We start from the raw sequence: 21514 nt of genomic DNA, 5'->3' as shown, positions 1-21514 counted from the left end.
CGCTGCGGGAGATGTCGCCAAAAAGCTAAGCCCGGCGGGCACAGGAAAACGCCCGGAGCCACCGAGGCGAGGCCAGACGCTCCAGACTGCTCGCTCGTTCTCTCCGAGACAGAGAGAGCCAGGAGAGGTTGGAGTCCCCTGGGCGCCCCCACACGGCTAGACAGACGCCTCGGCTGGTGCGCGACGCAGCCCCCCGGCCGTGGATGCTCGCAAGGGCTCGGGATCCGCCCAGGTAGCGGCCTCGGACCCGCAGCCGCAGCTCCCCCAGCGACGGAGCCCGGGGGGCCATGCGGGTGAGCCCGCGGCGGCGGCGGCTGCAGCGGGGCCTGAGCGCCTGAGCGCCGCGGATCCCAGCCGAACCCCTTCACCCCGTTCCCAGCCCCGGCCCCCCATCCTGGCCGCGGGGGCGGCGCGCTCGGTCCACGCGTCCTGGGGCCCCGCGGGGCCGGGCCCGGAGTCGGCATGCATCGGGGCTGGGCGCTCTGCCTGTCGCTCTGCTGCTACCTGCGCCTGGTCAGCGCCGAGGTGAGTGGGCGAGGAGGGAGAGAGTGAGTGAGTGGCTCGGACCCGGGCAGGACGCCCCTGCCTCTCCCGGCTGGGAACTTTGCACCCCAGACGCGCTGGGTGACCTCCCAGGGCTGGGGCGTGAGATCCGGGGGGTGCCAACCTCTGGGGAGGGCACAGCCGAGGTGGGGGTGGGTGTCCAGCGTTGGTGGCCGGGTGTGGGGTCCTGCCCGCACTCCCCGACACCCAGAAAGCCCCAGTTCGCCCCCGGACCTTGGGGAGAGGGAGGTGGAGAGGCACCGACCCGAGTCCCGGAAGGTTCTGGCTAGGTCCCGGCTTTCAGGGCACGGGGTGGGGGAGTGCCAGCTGTGTCCCCAGGGTGGTGGGCAGCCACGCCAAGAATCCTAGGGGTGTCGGGCCTGCATCCCCCTCCCTCCACCCGGTCTCGGCCTTGGTGCGCGCCCTCGGGCCCACGCAGGGCAGCTGGGGCGCGCGGGCCTTCAGGGCGCAGTTTGCACCTTGGGCGCGGAGGTGGAGGGTTGGGGAGTGGGAGCTGCGCTTCAGGCACTCGGGGCGGAGTGGGGGGGCACTCAGGGAATCGGGGACCCCCTTGCCCGACCCTCTTTCCCCTTCCCTTCCCCGGTGCGTGCCGTGTCCGTGGCCCCGCCGTACCTGCGCGCCTCTACCCCCGCGCGCCGGTGCGGGGCGCGCCCTGCAGCGAGCGGGAGGGGAAAAGAAGGGGTGGCCACGGGGCCCCGTCTGCGGGCGCTCCCGGGTCCCCCCGCAACCCGCCAGGGCCTCACGTAGCCGTGAGTTGGCAAGTCTACCCGGAATCCAGGTGGGAAAGGGGGCGGGCCGGAGGAGGGGCACGCACGCGGGCGGGGAGGAGAGGGCGCGCCGGGCTCCGTGCCGCCGCTGCCTGCCAAGGCCGTGCCCGTGGGCGGCGGCGAAGGGGTTAAGGCGACGGGCTTTGGGGGGGGGGGCCCGCCATGGCCGGGCCTTGGGCAGCCGCCAGAGCAGGTTGTTTTGACCACGGAGGAGCCGACGCCGTCTCCTTTTGTTCTCGGGGTTCCTCCAGGGCCGACCGGCCTCCAGCCCCGGGGACCCGCCCTTCCGTGGACACCCCCCTGGCCACCCCGCACCCGGGAGGGGGAGGAAGATGAGGATGAGACGGTGAATGTGGTGGTGCGTCTGGGCCCCTCTCGCACCCCCTTCTTCGCCCGCTGCAGCCCCCCGGGCCGCGGCCAGCTGTTTGGGGAGCTAGTTCCAGGGGGGTTTGCACCGGCCGGTGCCAGCTGCCGCCTCGCTTCCTCGCAGGGGAGGCCCCGGGGAAGGGCTGGGCCCGGTGCCCAGGCTCCCCACCACCACCACGCCGATGCTCTCCGCAGCCCACCCCGCCCGGCCCCCCGACTCTCTCACTCACCCCACGCAATTGCACGCTCTTGGCCGCAGGCGATGATGCTGCGCTCGGGCGGGCGCGCACAACGTCGGGCACGCATAGCATAGCCCCGGCCGGGTTGCGCGCCCGCAGCCGCCACGCCCGTGCACACGCGGGACACACACACACACGCGCGCGCGCGCCTCCCAGCCCGAGCATTCGTGCACGCACGCTCACCCACGCACGCTTGCACCCACGCGCGCGCAGGCCCCAGTGACATTCCGCACTCACCCGGGGTCCAGGTTCTGCTCAACAGGTGGTGGGTCACCTCTGGCGGGGACCCCGCTTTCTAACTGGGGCTGGGACCCCACGCTCAGGTTTGCTCCTGCTTCCTTTGCCCCCTTTCCCCCCACCCTTTTTTTTTTTTTTCTTTTTAGCTGCACCTTGTGGCCACTGAAGGTGTTGATGTAGAATGGGGCCCTGTGAGGTCCCAAGCATTTGCCCCTTCAAAGAAGCTCTTCTGGGAAACCAATCTTGGAGGCAGGGAGGGGGCCCCGGTCCCCAGGTTCTGTCCTGTACTGAGGCTGTGGGCTGCAGGCCTGTCCCTCCAAACTCCTTTACTTTAGCATCTCCTCCTTCTCCTCCTCCTCCTCCCCTGCTACATCTCGTGTGTGTGTGTGTGTGTGTGTGTGTGTGTGTGTGTGTGTGTGTGTGTGTGTGTGTTGGGGGCACCGGGGACTGGGCCAGGGCACAGAGAACTGGTGTTTCTCTTCCCCTTAGTCACACACACAGATCTCGAAGAACCCACAATTGTGAGGGGCTCCGCCCAGAGTTGGCCAAGCTTTCTTTCCTCAGGATGGGAAAGTGGGGGCTTGTCCAGGAAGACAACCTCCATATACTCCAGAAGGCCTGGCTGGTGGAGGCAGCCTGGCGATTGACCTGGACCTGGGAGGGAGATTCCATCTCTCTCCTCAGAGCTGCCTCATGAGAAAGGTTCTGCTCACGGGCACTTGAAGTCTTTCCCCTCAGCACCCTGATTTGAGAGGGATGTGGACGGTTTTGTGGTCCCCAACTCCCCACTACCCAGCTTTCTTTTTAATTCATTAACAGAAAGAGCACTTTGTTAGGGAAGGAGAGGAACACAGTGGATCCTTCCAGGCCTGGGCGAATGTGTGAGGTTCCAGGCAATAATTTGGAGCTACTGGAGCAACTTGTGTGAATGTGCGAGTGTGTGTGTTCGCCCATGCACGGGAGAGAGCTTCGGCCCAATTGGTGAGAGGGTATCAGCCATGGGCCTTCCCCTCCCTGTAAGAGCAACTGTTTTCCTTTTCAGGTTTATTCTCTTGCTTCTTATCTGTCCCTCTGGGCCAGTTGCTCACTGCTGCTGTGGCTCCACTGTAAATATTTGGACAGCACGGTGAATCCTGGCGGGGAGGTGAAGGCCCCCGATGGCAATGTCTAGCGCTTGCTGAGGCTCCTTGACTGCACACGCCCAGGGTGGCCATGGCCCTGGGGCCCTCTGGCAGATGGTCACCTTCCTCTTTGGCGATTCGTTCCCCACCCCCCAAGCTTGAGGAACAATTCTGCCTTTCTTTTTTTGCCCCATCTGTGGAACTTCAAGAGCCCAGAGTGGGGAAGAAAGAAAAAAAAAACAACAACAAGGAAAAAGAAGTTGGAAAATGACCATGGTGCTGGGCTCTTGAGCTGGGCCCCAGTTTCTACCACCGAAAATAGTGAGTGGCTTGGGTTAGGTCAAAGGTCTTTCCCCTCACCCCCAAGAGGAATTCCATACCCTCTTGGAAATGGTCACTCATGTACCCACTTCCACCCCAGGTTGAGGGCTGGGATGCATAATGTGGCCGAGGCTCTCCCCTATTCAAAAAATGCTGGGTGAACATACAGTTGATTCGGAGGGTCCCGGGAGGAATGCTCAGCTGGGAAAGGGGTTTAAATGGGTCTGATCGGCCAGGCAAGGATTAGCTCTGGCATCCAATGGGAGCCTGGCCCGAGTCTGCCAGCCAAGGCCTCGTCAGCTCCTCCTCTGCCAGCCCCAGACAACGCCCCTGGGTGTTGGGGCCGAGAGGCCAAGAGAGTGTGTGTTTGTGTGTGTGCTGGGGCCCTGGCGCAGGGTGGGGTCCCAGTCCCTTTGATCTGAGCCCTCCCAGGAGCAGGTAGCTCACCTGGCCCCCACGGTGCCCTTCCCACCTTCTGCAGCTGCCGTGGGGGTGGGGCTGTTTGCCTTGGCGCCCTGGGCTGGCAGCATCCCAGCTCCCTTCTCGCCACGCCCTGGCCCTGCTAGGAACCCCGGGCCTGAGCTCTGGGGCAGCCACCACCTGGTGCCAGCTCGCCTCTCCCCTCTCCCAGGAAAATACTGCTTCCCCCCACCCAAGAGGCTTCTAGAACCTAGAAGCCAAGGGAAACCATTTTGAGGGGCTACTCTCCACATCCTGGGAGAACCCTGGGACCCCCAGCAGCTGCCCAGGGACACAGCAGACTGGGGTAGACCTTGGGCTGAATCCCCTGACATCTTAACCAGCTGGGTGTGGGGAGCATGCAGAGCCCACTGCCCTGCTACTCCCCGCCCTTTCCCCCAGGAGCACAGGGACCCCACTTCTCAGTAATTCAGTTAGGGCTCCAGGGGACCCCTGGGGAGGGATTTTTGGCCTGAATGTAAAGATGAGGACATGGTGGTCTTACCTGGAACTGTGGGGGGGGGGGTCCCCAGGCTTTCCATGGCTATGTCTATGCATACTGGGGCTTTCTGGGCCTGTACCTTGTGGCCCACAGCAAGACCCCGGGGGCTCCAGGGGGCTCCAAGGTTGGGGACACACTGAAAGAGACAGAACACGAGCAGTGAAGCGGGAGGGATGGTCATCTCTTTGTGTAAACCTGTGACCCCTTCATTGTTCTGAGCTCTGTTTCCTCTTCATACACAGGTCTGGGCCCAGCCCTGGTGCTTTGTGAAATCTTAGCACAGGGCACCCCTAAGAGTCAGTCCTCAAAAAAAAAAAAAAAAAAGAAAAGAAAGAGTTCAAGAGGAGTTCTGACACATTCCCAAAAGCCCAGTAATAGTGAACTTTTTCGGGGGTACAGTTGACTTGGGAAAGGGGAGAACTATCCCAGGTTGGCCTCCTGGAGGAGGAGTTAAGGGGGAATCCCAGGAAGAAGGATTTATTGCAATTTCCATTATTGACTTAGCACCTATAGGGGGAGCCCCTATCACTCTCCCCATTTAGCCTTAGAGGATTTGGGCTGATACCCTAAGATTTGGCCTCTGAGGCCAGGTGGGGCTTACCTGTTCTCTGGCTTCCTGTCCTGCCCTTGGCCTTCACTCCTGGGGAGAGAAAAGTGGAGAGAAAAGTTTGTTGTGGGTGGGAGAGAACTAGAGCCAGTGGTATTTGGGGGTTACTCCCTGCTTGGTGGTCCTTCGTGGTGCTACTAGGGGGTGGGTGGACCATGCATGTACTGCAGATCCCTCAGCGTGGGGGGGGGTTGAATAATTTTCCACAAACATCTGTGCTAGACACCCCTACTTTCGATTTTCCCCTGGCAGCCTCAGGCAAGCTTAGAGCAGACTCGGGGCTTCACCAGCCCCTGGAAAATGGAGCTGGATGAGAGGAGTTGCATGGTAGCCTGGGGGCTGGAGGTGGTAACCGGGCAGTCCACCTTTCTCCATTAGGGGGCTATTTCCAGGTCCACATGGAGGCCTCCTAAAGCCTGGAGTTTCTCCTGGGGGTGTGGTACCCCCCCACATTTACCACCCTGCACTCCTTGATGGTCAGTCATGTAGGCCTACATGCTTCTGGCTGTACCCCCCAGCTTTCTCCCCTGGAGCCCCCCTCAGATCTAGGTACTGAGCAGAATTAAGAGCCCCATGTTGACAGGAAGCAACAGCATAGGGGGATGTTTAAAGAATCCATTTGAAAATGACCAAGTGGAACTAGAGTGATAGTATAGTGGGTAAGGCCTTTCTTTGCCTTGCATGCAGCCTACCAGGGTTCAATCCCCGGCATCCCATTTGATGCCCTGAGCACAGAGCCAGGAGCACAAAAATCTAATAAATTAAAAAAAAAAAAAAAAAAAAGGTGCCTTGGTGCTTCCTGGTTTCTGGCCTACTGAGTTTCTGGCAGGGGATCCCAAGGTGCCCCCTGAAGGAGGTGTTCCCACTAGAGGGAACTGATTTGCAGAAGATGAGAGAACCAACCAATTGCCAGGCCCCTAACAGTGGCTTTGGGGAGAGCCCCTGGGGGACTGGCTAGACAGGTCAGGGACAGTTCAGGTCATTCCTTGCCCAGTTCAGGCCCTGGTGAGCTACTCAGAACTCTGGTCCTTGGTGTGGTCAGCAAATCACCTAAACAGGACCCTACCCTCTGCCCCGGGGAAACTGAGGTAACCTCTGGAGTTGGGTCCCCATCTGCCGTGAGCGCTCTAAAGCTCCTTCGATATGTCGTCAAACACATGCGTGGCTGTTTGCGGGCATGAATGCGCACTTGTTCATGTAGGGTCTGCGTGCCTTTGTACATATGTGGGCACGCCTGAGCTGTGTGCATGTGTTTCAGTGTTTACTAGTGCATCTTGCATACGTATTGATGTGTGTCGTGTGGGCACTGTCTGCGTGGTGGTGCCCTGCACATGCGTGTTTGCGTGCATGAGCAACTGCACCAAGATGCCTGATGGGGCTGTGGACTCGGGCTTGTGCTTCCCCATCTAGTCTCCTGCACCTGGTCCTCAGACCACATGGGTAGCTGTGACCTTCCTACGGGGCCACCATCGTGTCGTGGCAGGGCCAGCGGTTTCCCCGGAGGAAGCTGGCTCCGAGTGGGGCCCGTTAAAGTGCTTATTAAGTTTCAAGTGTCTTTGGTGCCAGGCCAGAGGGGCACTAAAAATAGGGTTTGGCGGGTGCGGGCCAGGTCATCTTTCAGGTTTCCCGGCAGCGGTATCCGAAGAGTCCCCGTGCCCTGCATGAGATTTGGGTCGGGGCTCCGAGATTCCCCCTGACCCGCTGTTGAGCATCGGGAATGCAGGGTCCTTTGCACCTGGCCATGGGGCTTGGACAAACGGTTTCTGGGAGCCCCTGTCTTCCCACCCATGCAGAGCTGTGTCCACCCCACCCACCTCCGTCCATGCAGGTGTGAAAAGAAGGTGCTAGAAACCAGAGGGGAGCCCACTGGATGGGATGGGGAGGCAGATGGGCACCCCCAGATCACCCAGCTGGGGTTCCCTTTGGGGGTGAAGGTATCTGACCCCCATTGGCTGGCTCTTGTCCTGTGGCCGAGGGGTGCTGTGGGAATTTGGTGCCTGGGGAATGTTAACGGTTGGGTCTGGCTGTGGCTCATGGAGTCCTTGGTGTGTGCCTTACAGGGGGATCCCATTCCCGAAGAACTCTATGAGATGCTGAGTGACCCCTCCATCCGCTCCTTCGCGGACCTGCGGCGTCTGCTCTACGGAGACTCTGCAGGTAAACGGGCTCTTCCCCCATTTACCCCCTTTCCTGCCTCCTACCCCCTATTTGACGTCCTGGGGAGGATCCTGGGTCTCCAAGCAGGGTGCTGAGAGGACTGCCCCCTGGGTGGGTCCAGCTCCAGGGGAGGAGCTGATGAGCCTTGCCCTGGCGCCCCGTCTGGGCTTGGGGCCCATGAGGTCTCGCAGGGCACCGGGGCCCACTGGCCAGCAGCTGCCCTCTCTATGCCCCAGCGGGCCCTGCCAGTGGGCACGTGCTTGGTGGCACACACGTGGCGGGACCGGCGGGCTGGGTCGGCGATGTATTTATAAACGCCGTCTTGCGAGCGAATTCCATTCTATTCTAACCCCTGGCCTGCTCCTGGAGCCCTGCTCGGCACCCCTGCCCCCACCGGCACCCCCAGATCCCTTCCCCTGGGGTCCTGTCTCTTTGTCACTTTGTAACCCTTGCCCAGACTGCTATCTGCGGGGACAGTACTTCCTGCCTTTGTTCGCCGTCCCTGTTGGGCCCCTGGCTTGCTCTCAAAAGCATTCCCGGGCCCTTTCAAACCCGCCTGCCTGTGCTGGGGGTGCTGGGGAGGGAGGCAGGCGGCAGGAGGCCCCAGCTGCGCCCACCTATTGTTCGCCGGGTCCCCCCACCCACCTTCTCCCACACCCCCACCCCGTGCCCAACTGGCCAACCCTGGCCCACACAATGGGGCACCTTCCAAATTTAGCTTTTGCTGCAATTTCTTTCTTTCCAAGACCCGAGTCCCCACCCTGGGGCTGTCCCCCCCAACCCTGGGTGTGGGGGATCAGGATTGGGCTTTTCAATAGCAGGCCTGTTTCAAGACAATTTTTTTCCTCCTAATCAACTTAACCTTTCCACAAAACACATTTGTCCCCCAACTCTCTTTCTTCTCGTCAGAGATATTTCAGAGACATAGGAAAGGGGATGGGGGACAAGCAGATGGATGGATGGATGGATGGATGGATGGATGGATGGATGGATGGATGGATGGATGGACGGACGGACGGACTGACGGGCAGATGGACGCACTAAAGTAGATGGAAAGGCCCCAGTTTTAAGGATTGGCTGCTGCAGGCAGGATCCCTGGGATGCCCCTTGTTTTAATGAGCTAACTTTGTCTTTGGCAGGGTAGAGAGCCTGTGGGGGAGGCAGCAGGCGGCAAAACTCCTCCCAAGCACTGACTTTCTGGCCCTGAGGGAGACTGGTCGGCTTGCCCAGGGTCATCGTAGAGTTCACAGTCCTCTAGCCGGCGGCCGGGAACCATAGCACTGCGGCCAGGACACTTGCCTTGCACACGGCCCACTTGGATTTGATTTTCAGCACCCCATGTGGTCCCCTGAGTTCCACCACAAGTGAACCCTGAGCACCACCGGGTGTGGCCCTAAAGCCCAAACCCCAAAACAACAAAAAGACCATCATGATTCTCCAATGCAACCCTTGGCTATTTTGATCTTTTTTTTTTTTTTTTTTTTTTTTTAGATTTTGGGCAGCACTCAGGGGTTACTCCTGTCTCTGCACTCAGAAATCGCTCCTGGCAGGCTCAGGGGACATATGTGATGACAGGGATCGAACCTGGGTCTGTCCCAGGTCAGCCATGTGCAAGGCAAATGTCCTACTGCTGTGCTATCACTCAGACATCTCCTTTGGCCATTTCTTAAAGAATCTCTAGAAAGAATGTCTGTGATGAGAACTTGGAACAGATCAGGGCAGCCTCCCTGCCTGGGGGGATCAGTGGACACAGATGTGGGCCAGAGGTCCAGGAAGGACTGGGAAGATGGCTCAGGGGGGCAGAGTACATGCCTCGCATGCAAGGGGCACTTCAGCTGCATCCCAGTGCATCTTTCCCGTGCCCCCAGCATTGCCGGATGTTGGCCCTGGTGGCACGTGGGACCTGGGAATGAGCCTTAAGCAATATTCAGGCCAGAGAGGGGTGACAGGGAGATTGGCCTAAAAGCCAGGGACCTGGACCTGCCCCAGCACTGAGGGTTCCCCACCACTTTCCCTGCCTCCAGTCAAGCCCCTCCATCCCCCCGCACCCCACGCCTTCTCCGCCCAGGCTTGCTCTCCGCCCAAGCAGGCCATTGTCATGGACTCCGGAGGGGCCAGGGCCAGGCCATGCCCGGTTCCCCGTGGGGATTCTGAGAATTTCTGCGCTCAGCGCTTCCTATGGGAACTCTGGTGGAAGGCACTGGAAGCCGGCCTTGGCGCTGCAGGCCCGCGCCCTGCCCGGGAAGCCCAAGAGGGTTCTCGGGCAGGAGCAAAGGGGAAGTGTTATTTTTAATCACGGACGTGGGTTCTGTCCAAAAATGGGGCTCAAGAATGGGGCTTGGAGCTGAAGAATCCTGGGGGTCAGGACCCCAGGGGGTGACTCGGGGGAAGGGGTCTTCCTCTTCAGAACAAGGAGCCTGGGAGGGGAGACATCAGAGTGGGGTGTCAGTGTGCAAATGGGCGGGTGGTGAGGGGGACAGTCCTCCCCATCTGAGGACACCCCATGTTCTCTCCAAATTGTGGGTCTGCAATTGTCATGCCTGTGTCCCTGTGTCCGCAGATGAAGATGGGGCTGAGCTGGATCTGAATTTGACCCGACCCCATTCTGGAGACAAGTTGGAGAATTTATCTCGAGGAAGGAGGAGTCTGGGTAAGTTGGGGGTCAGGGAGACGGGAATCCCTGGGAGGAACTTGGACCTGAGGCCGCCTTAAGTCCACACTATGGAAGGGCTGAGTCACTCACTATACCTACCCCTCACCCCAACACAGTCTGCTCCTAAAGAGAGATGCACCTGGCTAATCACTGCACCCCCAGAATTAAACATGTCAAATCCTATTATTTTTCCTTTCTCTGGCTTTTGGACCATACCCTGTGGCACTCGGGTTACTCCTGGTTCTGCTCTCAGGAATCACTCCTGACAGACTCGGGAGGCGATATGGGATGCCAAGGATAGAACCTGGATCTGCCGCAGGCAATATAGACACCCTTCCTACTGTGCTGTTGCTCCGGCCTCTGTCAGATCTTATTTTATTTTGTTCTTGGGGATAGGCTTAGGACTTAAGAATAAGCTTAGTGATGCTTAGGAACCAGCCTTGGCTCTGTGGAGCTCAGGGGGACTGTATGGGGTGCTGCAGAGACCGTACTGAGCCTAGTCTGTTTGTTCCTTTACTGTTCTGCCATGGAGGCGCTCAGTTTCCCAGATGTCAGTAAGGCGGGACATTGGTCCAGCCTACACACTGCATATTAGTCATGTGGGTGCAAATCTGCTCACGTGTGCAATCCTCGAAGAAAGTGTGGGGGGGTTTGAAGGACATTTACCGCCCTCAGGAGTCTACACATGGTCTCCTTTTTTGTTGCTGTTTTGACGTTTGTTTTGGGGCCATACCCATAGGTACTTGGATCACTCTTGGCGGGACTCAAGGGGCCCTTACAGGATGTTGGGGATAAAACCTGGGTCGGCCCCATACCAGGCAATGCCAACACTCTGCCTGCTGTGTTTCGGCTTCGCCCCCACATTGTCCCTGGGGAAACTGAGGCACAAGACAGCTCTGTGCTCTGGGACCCTCACTCCCTGCAGCATTCCTGCTGGATGAAAGCACTGCACATGCTCCCCCATTTCTGATGGCAGGTGGGGCCCCTCTCCCCGCAGATTCCACGGCAGTGGCAGAGCCCGCGGTGATCGCCGAGTGCAAGACTCGCACGGAGGTGTTCGAGATCTCTCGGAGCCTCATCGACCGCACCAACGCCAACTTCCTGGTGTGGCCGCCATGCGTGGAGGTGCAACGCTGCTCCGGCTGCTGCAACAACCGCAACGTGCAGTGCCGGCCCACACAGGTGCAGCTGCGGCACGTCAAGGTGCGTGAGAGAGGTGGGGTTCTCCCCGTGAGGGAGACTCGGGCTGTACCTTGAAGTCTCTCATTGGACCGGTAGAAGAAGCAGTGCCTGGGAATGGGGTGCGATGGCAGGACCCCGGCAGCCCTCTGCAGGACTGAGATGGGCAAAGGCCCAACAAGGAAGAGCCTCCTGGAAGAGGCTCGAGAAAAGAAGGGGGTTGGACTCTCAGAATGGAGGGCTAAGCTCTCCTATTGGGAGCGCAAGTCTGGGTTCTGCAGATGAGCTTGGGTGTTCTGGGGATGGCTGCCCTTTAGCTGGGCAGGTACGGACAGGCGTGACCACAGGTGAGGGCCTCATCCATTGCTTCTGACTCGGGATGTTTTTAGATTTGGTTTGGTTTGGTTTGGGTGCCACTGTGGCTCTGTACTCAGGGATCACTCCTGGCAGTTTTTGGGGGACCCTATGTGGTTCCAGGGATAGGAGCTGGGTGGGCCGTAAGGCAGCCCAGTACCCTCCCTGCTATATGGCTCTTTTGGCCGCTCCCTGTCCTGCTGCTCTGCTAGCACCTACATCCCAACATCTGCTTGGCTCAGCCGGGATCTCCCCTCACTGCCTTGCTTCGTGCCCGGCCCCGGCCAGGTGTCACACTGCAGCCACCCACCACCCTGGCATCTCCTGTCCCCCATGCATCCCAGCTCGACAGCGGGACTGTGGACAGCTGACCGCCCCCTCCCACCTCCCCCCGGATCCAGCCTCCCCCCTGCTTCCTTCCAGACAAGCATCCCGGCCTCCGCTGAAGCGCTGGCCTTGGCTGCCACTTAGGGAATGAGGACACAGGCCCCGCCCGGAAATGCCTTTCTCCCTCTCAGAGGTGGGGGGGCCCACAGGGGGGCCGTGGCCAAGTCAGAGGCCAGGTCAGGAGGGCTTGTTTTGATGGAAAAGCTCCGAGAAGAGCCGGGCAGGGGCGGGGTCCGGCCTTGTTTGCGCCCGGGTGTCTGACCAAGCACAGCTTTCTAGGAAAGAGCTTCTGGGGCTGAGGTGGGGAGGGGTGGGAAGGCCAAGGGGGGTTCCCTCGGCCCCTGCCCCCTGTGGTTGCTGTAGGGCACCCCTGTCCTCCGTCTGTCCTGCAGGTCAACAAGATTGAGATTGTGAAGAAGAAGCCAGTCTTCAAGAAGGTCACGGTGACGCTGGAAGACCATCTGGCCTGCAAGTGTGAGACGGTGGTGACCTCGGGGGCCGTGACTCGAGGCTCCAGGACTTCCCAGGAGCAGCGAGGTGCGGGGGGCCTCCCAGATCCCAGCTGGCAGCACCCGGAGCCTGGGGCAGCTTGCTGGTGGGGAGTTCAGGGGAGTGTGTTCTAAACTGGTTCACGATGAGCACTGGTTAAAGTCATCTGGGGAAACCCCAGTTCCTTCCTTCTGTGAGACCCTGTGTGAGGATGTAGCCCCCACTTAGGACTCGGCCTCCAGCTGTGCTTAGGGGCCCTGTGGTGCTAGTGCTCAGAATTCAAACCTTGGCCTCTGAGGGCAGAGAAATAGCCCAGCAGGCTACTACGCATTTGCATTTTCCTTGCATGAGGCTGACCTGACTTTGATCCTCAGCATCCCATTTGGTCCCCTGAGCACAGTCAGAAGTGATTCCTGAGCACAGAGCCAAGAGTAACTTCGGAGCATCATCAGGGGTGGCCCTAAAATTTAAAAAAAGATAAAACAAACTGGGGCTAGAGTGATAACAGCAGGAAGGGCCCTTGCTTCGCACACCCCTGACCCAAGTTCCATCCCAGAATCCAATATGGTGCCCTGCACATAGCCAGGAGTGATCCCTGAACATAGGACAAGGAGTGAGCTCTGAGCATCGACAGGAGTAACCTCTAAACATTACTGAGTGTTGCCCCCAAACCAAAAAATACAAACCAACATACAGTAAAAACAAACTCAGTCTTTCCACATGCACAGCCCACAATTTGTTTTCTCACAGAGACAGACCTGGGGTCTGGAGATTCACTCTCTCCAGTGGCCTTGGCATCTATCTGTGAAATCCGCCCTCCTCTCTCTTCCCCCACTAATGAGGCACTTTATTACTCTCACCTCTGATGTCCCCTCCTCTGGGAAGTTGCCCAGATGACCTAGTTTAGGACACTCGCTGTGGTCTTGGGGGTTGTTTGCACTCAAAGATTTCTTGCATTTGCAGTTTCTTTTCTGTTTTTGGGCCACACCTGGAGGTGCTCAGGGGTTCCTCCTGGCTCTACACTCTGGAATTACTCCTGGTAGTGCTCAAGGCACTCTATGGGATGGCGGGGATCAAACTCAAGTCAGGCACATGCAAAGCTAGCACCCTCCCCACTGTGCTATCACTCCAACTCCAGCTCAGGATATTTCTTAGACCTGTTCATACCATTCCCGAGGCTGAGCAGACTCACCGGATGAGAGAGAGTTTGGCCGCTTCAAACAGTCCATAACTACAGCCACTACGTTTTACAAAGCAATGATCATTAAAACAGCATAGCAGAGTCTAGAAAAAAAAAAGTCAATAACTTAAGAGTTAATCAATAACATCAATAACTTAAGAGTCGATGTGGAAAAGGGTTTTGTAGCGAGAGAAAAAAGTTGTTTCTATTTAAGTTTAATACAAGGGGCCTGAGAGATAGCACAGTAGTAGAGTGTTTGCCTTGCAAGCAGCTGATTCAAGGACAGTGGTTTGAATCCTGGCATCCCATATGGTCCCTTGAGCCTGCCAGAAGCAATTTCTGAACACAGAGCCAGGAGTAACCCCTGAGCGCCCCTGGGTGTGACCCAAAAACCAAAAACCAAAAAAAAGTTTAATATGAGATACCCCACTGGTGAAGGGAATGGGTAATGGAACGTCGTATGACTGAAACTTGGCTGTCAACAGCTTTTTAACTGTATCTCACAGTGATTTAATATTTTTAAATGTCCCCAGAAATAGGGTATTTTGGGGGGCTGGATGCTTGCCTTGCATTGTCATTCACCTGGGTGTGATCTGGGCACTCCATATGGTCCCCTGAGCTCCACAAGGAATAATCTCTGTGGACAGCCTGGAGTAAGCTCACATCAATAGGCCCCAAATATCCCCCAAAAAATGGGGTTCTAGGGGATAGAGAGATAGCAGAGAGGTAAAGGTGCTTGCCTTGTATATGGTCAACTTAGTTCCCAGCACCACTGGTAATAGAAGAGCAGTCTTATTCCACAGGGAAACTGAAGCACAGAACAGTTTATTAGTTGTCCCGAGGGACATCCTCTTGCTGAGCAGGCGAGGTGGGATTCACCCCCCGGGAGGTTGGGCCCCAGCCGATATGAGGTGTCTGCACCCACTCATGCTCTTCCGCCTTCTGACAACCCCCTTTCTCTCTGAAACAGCCAAGACGCCCGTGACACGGGTGGCCATTCGGACCGTGCGTGTCCGCCGGCCTCCCAAAGGGAAGCACCGGAAATTCAAGCACACGCATGACGACAAGAAGGCACTGAAGGAGACCCTCGGTGCCTAGAGGCATCTGTGGGGGAGTGTGGGCAGGTGAGGGCACTGGGGCTGCACCCCGTCTTTCCTTCCCCAACCTCCTTTGACTTGGGCTGGATCAAGTTTGGTCTCCAGACCTGGGCCTTCCATTTCTTGATTTCCCCCAGGTGTGTGCGTGCGTGCGTGTGTGTGTGTGTGTGTGTGTGTGTGTGTGTGTGTGTGTGTGTGTGTGTGTGTTTTGGGTGAGGTTGGGGGTCCTATTGGAGGCCCAGGTTCTATTGGGTTCTGGCTGAGGTTGAGAGAATGGGGAGAAATCTGAGTTCTGGGGGAGATCAGGGACAACTGATCTATCCAGGTCCCAGCCACTGGTTGAGATGAGCACATGGGCAGGCGGGGTGGGAGCAGCCCCGGTTCCATCTCTGATCCACCATGTCCCTCTGCTTGGCTTACAGGGTTATTTAATATGGTATTTGCTGTATCGCCCCCATGGGGTCCTTGGAGTGATAATATTGTCCCCCCTCGTCCGTCTGTCTCAATGCCTGATTCGGACGGCCAATGGTGCTTCCCCCCCTCCACGCACCCGCCCGTCCCCTCTGCCAGGGCGTCTCCTGCATCTCGCCCCGGAACCTCAAGGAAACGAAGGACCGGTCCGGAGCGTCACTGCTGACTTCCTCTGACCTCAGCCTCCATGCCAAGAAAGACTGATGGGGGCATCAGGGAAAGGGGCTTCTTTGCCAGCTGGCACCCAGGACCACGGCCACGTAGGGCCAAAGGGACACAGACTGGGGAGTCTCTTCTGCCAGGCCTAGCCTGGTCCAGCCCGCCACTGCCCCTTCGCCACTGCGCACAGCAGCTCCTGCCCTGCCTCCTACATGGGTAGTCGTGAGTGTGGATGTCTCGGGGCACCCCTGGGCACAGCACCAGGTGGCCCAGCGACGTCAGACGTCCAGAAGGGGCGTCCACGCTCGGAGGAGGAGAAGGAGGAGGTTGGTGGGCATCCCGGGCTCCTCTCACTCCTACTGCCCCTGCCCACCACCTATCTCATCATCTCTACCTCCGCCCTGCTGCTCCCTCTAACCGGCCTTCCTGCCTACCCTACATGGGGTGGGGGGCAACCCCTTACTGAGGCCTCAGATGACCTCAGTCACTGCTTTCTTGGGCAGAAGACCTGGATTCAAAGCAGCAGGGCACCTGTCCACTCCCTGCCCAGGCCATCAAGCTGACCATGGGAGGTTGCTTGGGGCATGCACTGGGTGAAGAGGTGGGCAGGTAGGTGGCCCTGGGCACTCAGACAAGCCAGTGGGAACATTTAGAAGTTGCTGCCAGCCAGGCCGGTGCACTTAGTAGGACTATTTTCTGGCAAAGGCAAGGCAAGTGTCTTAAGAAAAGGGGCCTCTTCCTAGTCTGCACAATATTGGTTGGGTCTGGATTGACCCGCTATGTGGAGCTTTTGAACAGGAATGGTGCCCTCAGAGGGACAAGGAGGCCATGCTGGTCCCCCTGACCTCAGAGTCACCCCCCTAGGCAGGTGTTGAAAACTCAAGAGAAAGAAGCTCCATCTGAGGGTTTCTCCTCAGGATCGGGGGATGCTTCCAGAAAACCAACTGCTGGTCGAGGAGTGGGGAGAAGGGGAAGGTCCCCAGGACGCCCCCACCCCATCCCACCACCCCAAGGTGGGGGTCTGAGCTCTCTTCATGGCTCCCTCCCATCGCACTTCCTTCCTCCCTCCCCACCCCAATCTGCTTCCTTCAGTTTGTAAAGTTGGTGATTATATTTTTGGGGGCTTTCCTTTTATTTTTTAAATGTAAAATTAATTTATATTCCGTATTTAAAGTTGTAAAAAAAAAAACAACAAAAATAACCACAGAACTAAGCCGAGTGACTCCCCAGAGGTCTGTGCGGTGCCTGGACCGTGAAGGTAGATATGCCGGCTGCCAGTTGCGTGCTCCTGCGTGCCGGCCTAGGCATGATGTGTTTGTGTGTGTGAGTGTATATGTGCGTAGGTTTTTTGTGTGAGAATGTGTAAATCTGAATGTGTCTGAGTCTCTGTCACATCAGAGAATGACACCACAACCCAAGGCTGCCCCTCTCAGGAACAGTTTTTGCCACAGCCCTAAACCCTCAGCCCAGCTTGTCCCTGCAGAGACAATTGTGTTTTTTCCCATCAGGGGCTTCCGTAGTGGATGGGGCGCAGCTGGCTGAGGGTGCAGTGCTGGGTGTAGGGAGGCTGGAAGAGATTGGGGTGCTCTGGGACTGGGCGTATATAGCCAAGATTATTCTTTTTTGTTTTGTTTTGTTTTTGAGTCATACCCAGCTGTGCTCAGGGGTTACTCCTGGCTCTGTGCTCAGAAGTCGCCCCTGGCAGGCTTGGGGGACCATATGGGATGCTGGGATTTGAACCACAGTCCTGGATAGGCTGCATGCAAGGCAAATGCCCTATCACTGTGCTATCTCTCCAGCCCCAGCTGAGACCATTCTAAGGCTGACCTACCTACCTAGCAGTCCCAGCTCATTGTGTGGCTTTGAGTAACTCAGTCTTTCCCTGGTCAGATCCCATCTGGGGTGGTGATGGGGGATCCCGGCTCTGACACCACAGCGGGCCTCCCTCCTGTGAAGACAGGGACCAGGGTGTGGAGATGCTCAGAGCCCAGGGGCACTGCTTATGTAAGGGGCAGGACCTGGACTGGCACTACCTTAGCACGTTTGGGCTGAACCCCAAAGTGTGGCTCCCCCCACCCCCGAGGCCTCCCAGCACTGCAGAGAACTGGAGAGTCCGACCCCTCAGATGGAGAAACTCAAACCATTTTGTTCCTGGAGGTAGGGAGCTCCCTGTCATTGGAGGTATGTGAGTGGAAGCGCATGTCTGTACCTCTGGATTAAGTCCTGAACCCCCTGGCTTTACGGTCAGAGATGGATAGGCCGGTTTGATCTTTTCCTTGCCTGCCTCCTTGCGTATCTCCATGTCGAGAGTTTTCGGAGCATACAGATTGGGATCAATCTTGGTGTCCACCTGTGCGGGGAGGTGGTGCCAGTCACAGAGATTGACCCAGAAACTCTTTTTTTTTTTTTTGTTTTTGTTTTTGTTTTTGTTTTTGGGCCACTCCCGGCGGTGCTCAGGGGTCACTCCTGGCTGTCTGCTCAGAAATAGCTCCTGGCAGGCACGGGGGACCATATGGGACACCGGGATTCGAACCAACCACCTTTGGTCCTGGATCGGCTGCTTGCAAGGCAAACGGCGCTGTGCTATCTCTCCGGGCCCGACCCAGAAACTCTTGCTCCTCTCTCTGGAGACCCCCACAGTCTGGATTTGCTGGTCTCAGAGACACAGAATCCCACGCACTCTCCATTGCAGACCCGAGGCCAGCTGGAGGCCCAGCAGCTGCCGACAGCTGCACTGTTCACGGATGACTGCCTGCTCCTTAGGGAGGGAAAGGGCACAGCTGGATAACACCCGAGCAGCTGCAGTGCCCACTTGGGGGTCTTCTAGGGGCCTGGGGAGACCTCTTTGGGCCTTAGGACTACTATAAACAAAATTGATGTTCTTTTAGAAACCCCTCCTTTCTGGAGAGAAGGGCTTCCATTTTCATCCCTTTCTCTGCCCTGTGGGTTTGAATATAGGAATGAAACCTGGCCCTCAAGCAGCACTTTTGTACCATGAGGTACAAGCAGAAGTGGAGTTAAGAGAAAAGGGCCTGGAGTTCTGATACACAGCTTGGGCATCCCCCATCCCCCATTCAGAGAAGAAAATCTGGGGACCACTAAGTTGGTGTTTTATGTGCCACCATCCTTGGGACCTGGCATCTACTTTCAAATTTAGTGCAAGGTCACTTTGATTTCCTTTCTCCCAAAACCCCTCCATAGAATAACAAAATAATATTTATGGCCTAAAAGAGAAAAGAGTTGTAAATGCTTCATACTGGCCCATTGCTATAAGGCCAGGAGTAAACGAGTGAAACAGGCTTAGAGAGATGATGGAGGGTGCCCCTGTGAGCAAGGAAGTCCCAGTTACACCCACTTTTGTGATGCAAGATTTGGTGTGTATTTCCGTAATTTTATAGCCTCAGGCCTGGAACCCCAGAACCCCAAACCTGCACGTAAACTTGTGTCACAGGAATGTTGCTGTTTCTTCTAGAACCTGGCCAGAAGCATCCCTTTGCCCCCCCCCAAAAGGGACACCCCCTCCCCATACCTGCCTTCCCAGCCCCACTTCCTGTCTATCTCCTCCTCCAGCCCATCTGGTTCACTCAATTGCAAACTCTTTCCTTTCTCCCCACCCCCTGCTTGTGGAAGGGTCTGGGGAGCCCCTTTGGCTCCTCACTTAAAGGCCTCCCAAGTCCTGGGCTGAATGCAGCTGCCCAGGCACCATGTCTGGCTGATCAGCACGAACACGCGATGGTGTGAATGGCTGAGTGAGGCGTTTCCACTCCTGAGAAGACATCTGAGCAACTCATCATGCTCCTTGCCTAGTGCTGTCTCTCTTCCTAATGAGAGCCCCAGGGTTGGAAAATCCTAGCGATTTTATCTACCTAGCGATTTTGTTTAGTCTATACTTTTCTAGCTACCACCCATCCATGCATCTACCTATGTATCCTTCCATCTATCATCTACCTATCCATCCATCCATTTTCCATTCACCCATACATGCATCACTTATTCGTCCCTCTATCTATCCCTCCATCTACCAATTATCTGTCCATCAGTCCATCCATCCCATCTATCTAGCCATCCACCCATCATTCGTTTACCCAACCATCCATTTATCCACTATCCACCCACCCATCCTGCATCTACCTATATATCCATCTATCCATCATCCATTCATCTACTCATCCATCCATCCAATTATCCATTCACCCATCCATATATCATTTATTCTTCCTCCATACCTCCATCTACCAATTATCTGTATATCAGTCCATCCATCTACCTATTCATTCACCCATCATCCATCCACCTATCCATCCATTTATCCATCATCCATCCATCCATCATCTATCCTTCCATCCACCCTTCCACCCATCCATCCAACCATCTAACCATCCATCCATCCATCCATTCACTCATACATCCTTCCCTCTCTCAAGGCCTCCATTTTCTCCTCTATTTTCTCCTCCAGTTCTCAGACTCTGTACTCACTCCCTATTTCACTAACCTCTGAAGAAGTTGGGGCCACAGTAGAGTGAATATAAATTTAACTTCGAAACATAACTTGGTCCTCACCCCCGCACCGTCACCTCTCATGCCAGGTCCTTCAAATTCAGAGGCTGCTGACCAGCATGGCTCCCGACACCTCCTTGGTGAAAGGTGCTTGCCCCCCAGTCTCTGGTGGAGGGAGCTTTAGGACTCAGCCCCTGAAAGATGCTGATCACAACACAATGGTATGAAGATGAAAAACTCAACAAAGTCACAGAAGGGTTAAGAGCCAGACTGCAGCCCACCTGCAAATGAATTGATTATTCTGCAATCCTGCAGGCAGCCAAGAGTTCACGGTGCTGTGACTGGCTGTAACCTCGTAGGGGACGGGCTGGGGGTGCTCTGAGCCAGTCAGAGGATAGATATCACCCATTGCATCACTATTTTGCTTTGGTAGCTCAGAATCTGAATCTCTGCTAGGTCAGGAACTTCGGGAGAAACCAGAAGTCTCCTGCCTGTTCTCCTAAAAGCTGATGATTCATATCCAAGTGGGTCTCTGATCCATTATTACCCTGGGGGGCCTTGTGAGGATGCTGTCCAGATTATGGGGGGCCCCTGTAAGCGGTAAGGGTGACATTCATCCCGGTCCTGGGTGTTAATAAGTTCACAAAGCCTGGATCTGGGTTTTCACCCTAGAAGGACCTCGAGTGATTGAAGTTGAGATGTCAGGGGTGATTAGACAATGGGGTTCAGGTTCTCGTAGGAATGAGGGGGTACCCTGATTCATCCACTTTTCCACTTCACATCATACCTGGGCATCTCCTTTTCTGGGGATGTCTTGGGGGCCCCCCACTGCTGTTTCCCATGCTGAGCCCAGCAACAGGCATTTTTCCGCTGCCTTCATGAGTCAGGGCCACCCCTGAGAAGGCACCCCGGGGCCAACCCACACAAACCGCACGTGGGAACAGTCAGAGCCTCGCCCCTGGCAGCACCCCCAAACAAGAACCTCCAGTGGATAAGGCATTATCACTCACCCCATTCAGCAGGATCCTCCCACGCCGTCTTCGTCTTCGGTGAGGCGAGGACAGAGCCAAGTTGGGACCAGACTTTGGTCCGGGTTAATGTTCGACCGTGCTCCCCACTGCTCCCCACATATGGGCCATCTGGGCACTCAGAGAATAGTCTAAGGGTGCTGAGCAGAGGTGGGCTCTGGGGGACCCTCATGGGGTCCCCACAGTGAGAAAGAGCTACTTTGGGTTGCAGGGGATACATTCAGCAGGAAGCTAGGGTGGTGGTAGATCGCTCCATCCCGCCCACAGGGCTCCATGCACAGGCAGCTTGATTTTTGGGTCATGCCCTGTAGCGCTCAGGGGCTACTTCTGGCTCTGTGCTCAGAAATCCCTCCTGGCAGGGCTGGAGAGATAGCTTGGAGGTAGGGCGTTTGCCTTGCATGAAGAAGGATGGTAGTTCGAATCCCCGTATCCCATATGGTCCCCCGAGCCTGCCAGGAGTGATTTCTGAGTACAGAGCCAGGAGTAACCCTTGAGCACTGCTGGGTGTGACCCCAAAACAAAAACAAAAACAAAACAAACAAAAAGAAATCGCTCCTGGCAGGCTCAGAGAACCATATGAGATGCTGGAATTTGAACTGGGATCTGTCCTGTGTTGGCCGAGTGCCAGGCAAATGCTTTACTACTGTGCCATTACTCTGTCCCCGACACTGGAAGCTTGA

General features: G+C 56.7%; 1 protein-coding gene across 1 annotated transcript; it reads left to right on the top strand.

Annotated features, from left to right (window-relative positions):
- Positions 1-462: 462 nt before the first annotated feature.
- Positions 463-16163, top strand: PDGFB (platelet derived growth factor subunit B). The gene is made up of 7 exons (XM_049771771.1): positions 463-525; positions 7244-7340; positions 9901-9990; positions 10991-11196; positions 12306-12450; positions 14553-14706; positions 15102-16163. The coding sequence occupies exons 1-6, from the start codon at positions 463-465 to the stop codon at positions 14678-14680; spliced, it is 729 nt and encodes a 242-aa protein (XP_049627728.1). The 3' UTR covers positions 14681-14706; positions 15102-16163.
- Positions 16164-21514: the final 5351 nt, after the last annotated feature.

Source organism: Suncus etruscus, chromosome 4 (assembly GCF_024139225.1).
Source record: "Suncus etruscus isolate mSunEtr1 chromosome 4, mSunEtr1.pri.cur, whole genome shotgun sequence".
Taxonomy (NCBI): domain Eukaryota; kingdom Metazoa; phylum Chordata; class Mammalia; order Eulipotyphla; family Soricidae; genus Suncus; species Suncus etruscus.
The sequence above is the reverse complement of the archived record's forward strand: the minus strand, read 5'-3'. Positions and strand labels throughout refer to the sequence as shown.

Coding starts and splice junctions, on each gene's coding strand:
- PDGFB (XM_049771771.1), top strand. CDS start 463: ATGCATCGGGGCTGGGCGCTCTGCCTGTCGCTCTGCTGCTACCTGCGC. Junction 526..7,243: donor TGCGCCTGGTCAGCGCCGAG/GTGAGTGGGCGA, acceptor TGTGCCTTACAG/GGGGATCCCATTCCCGAAGA. Junction 7,341..9,900: donor GCTCTACGGAGACTCTGCAG/GTAAACGGGCTC, acceptor CTGTGTCCGCAG/ATGAAGATGGGGCTGAGCTG.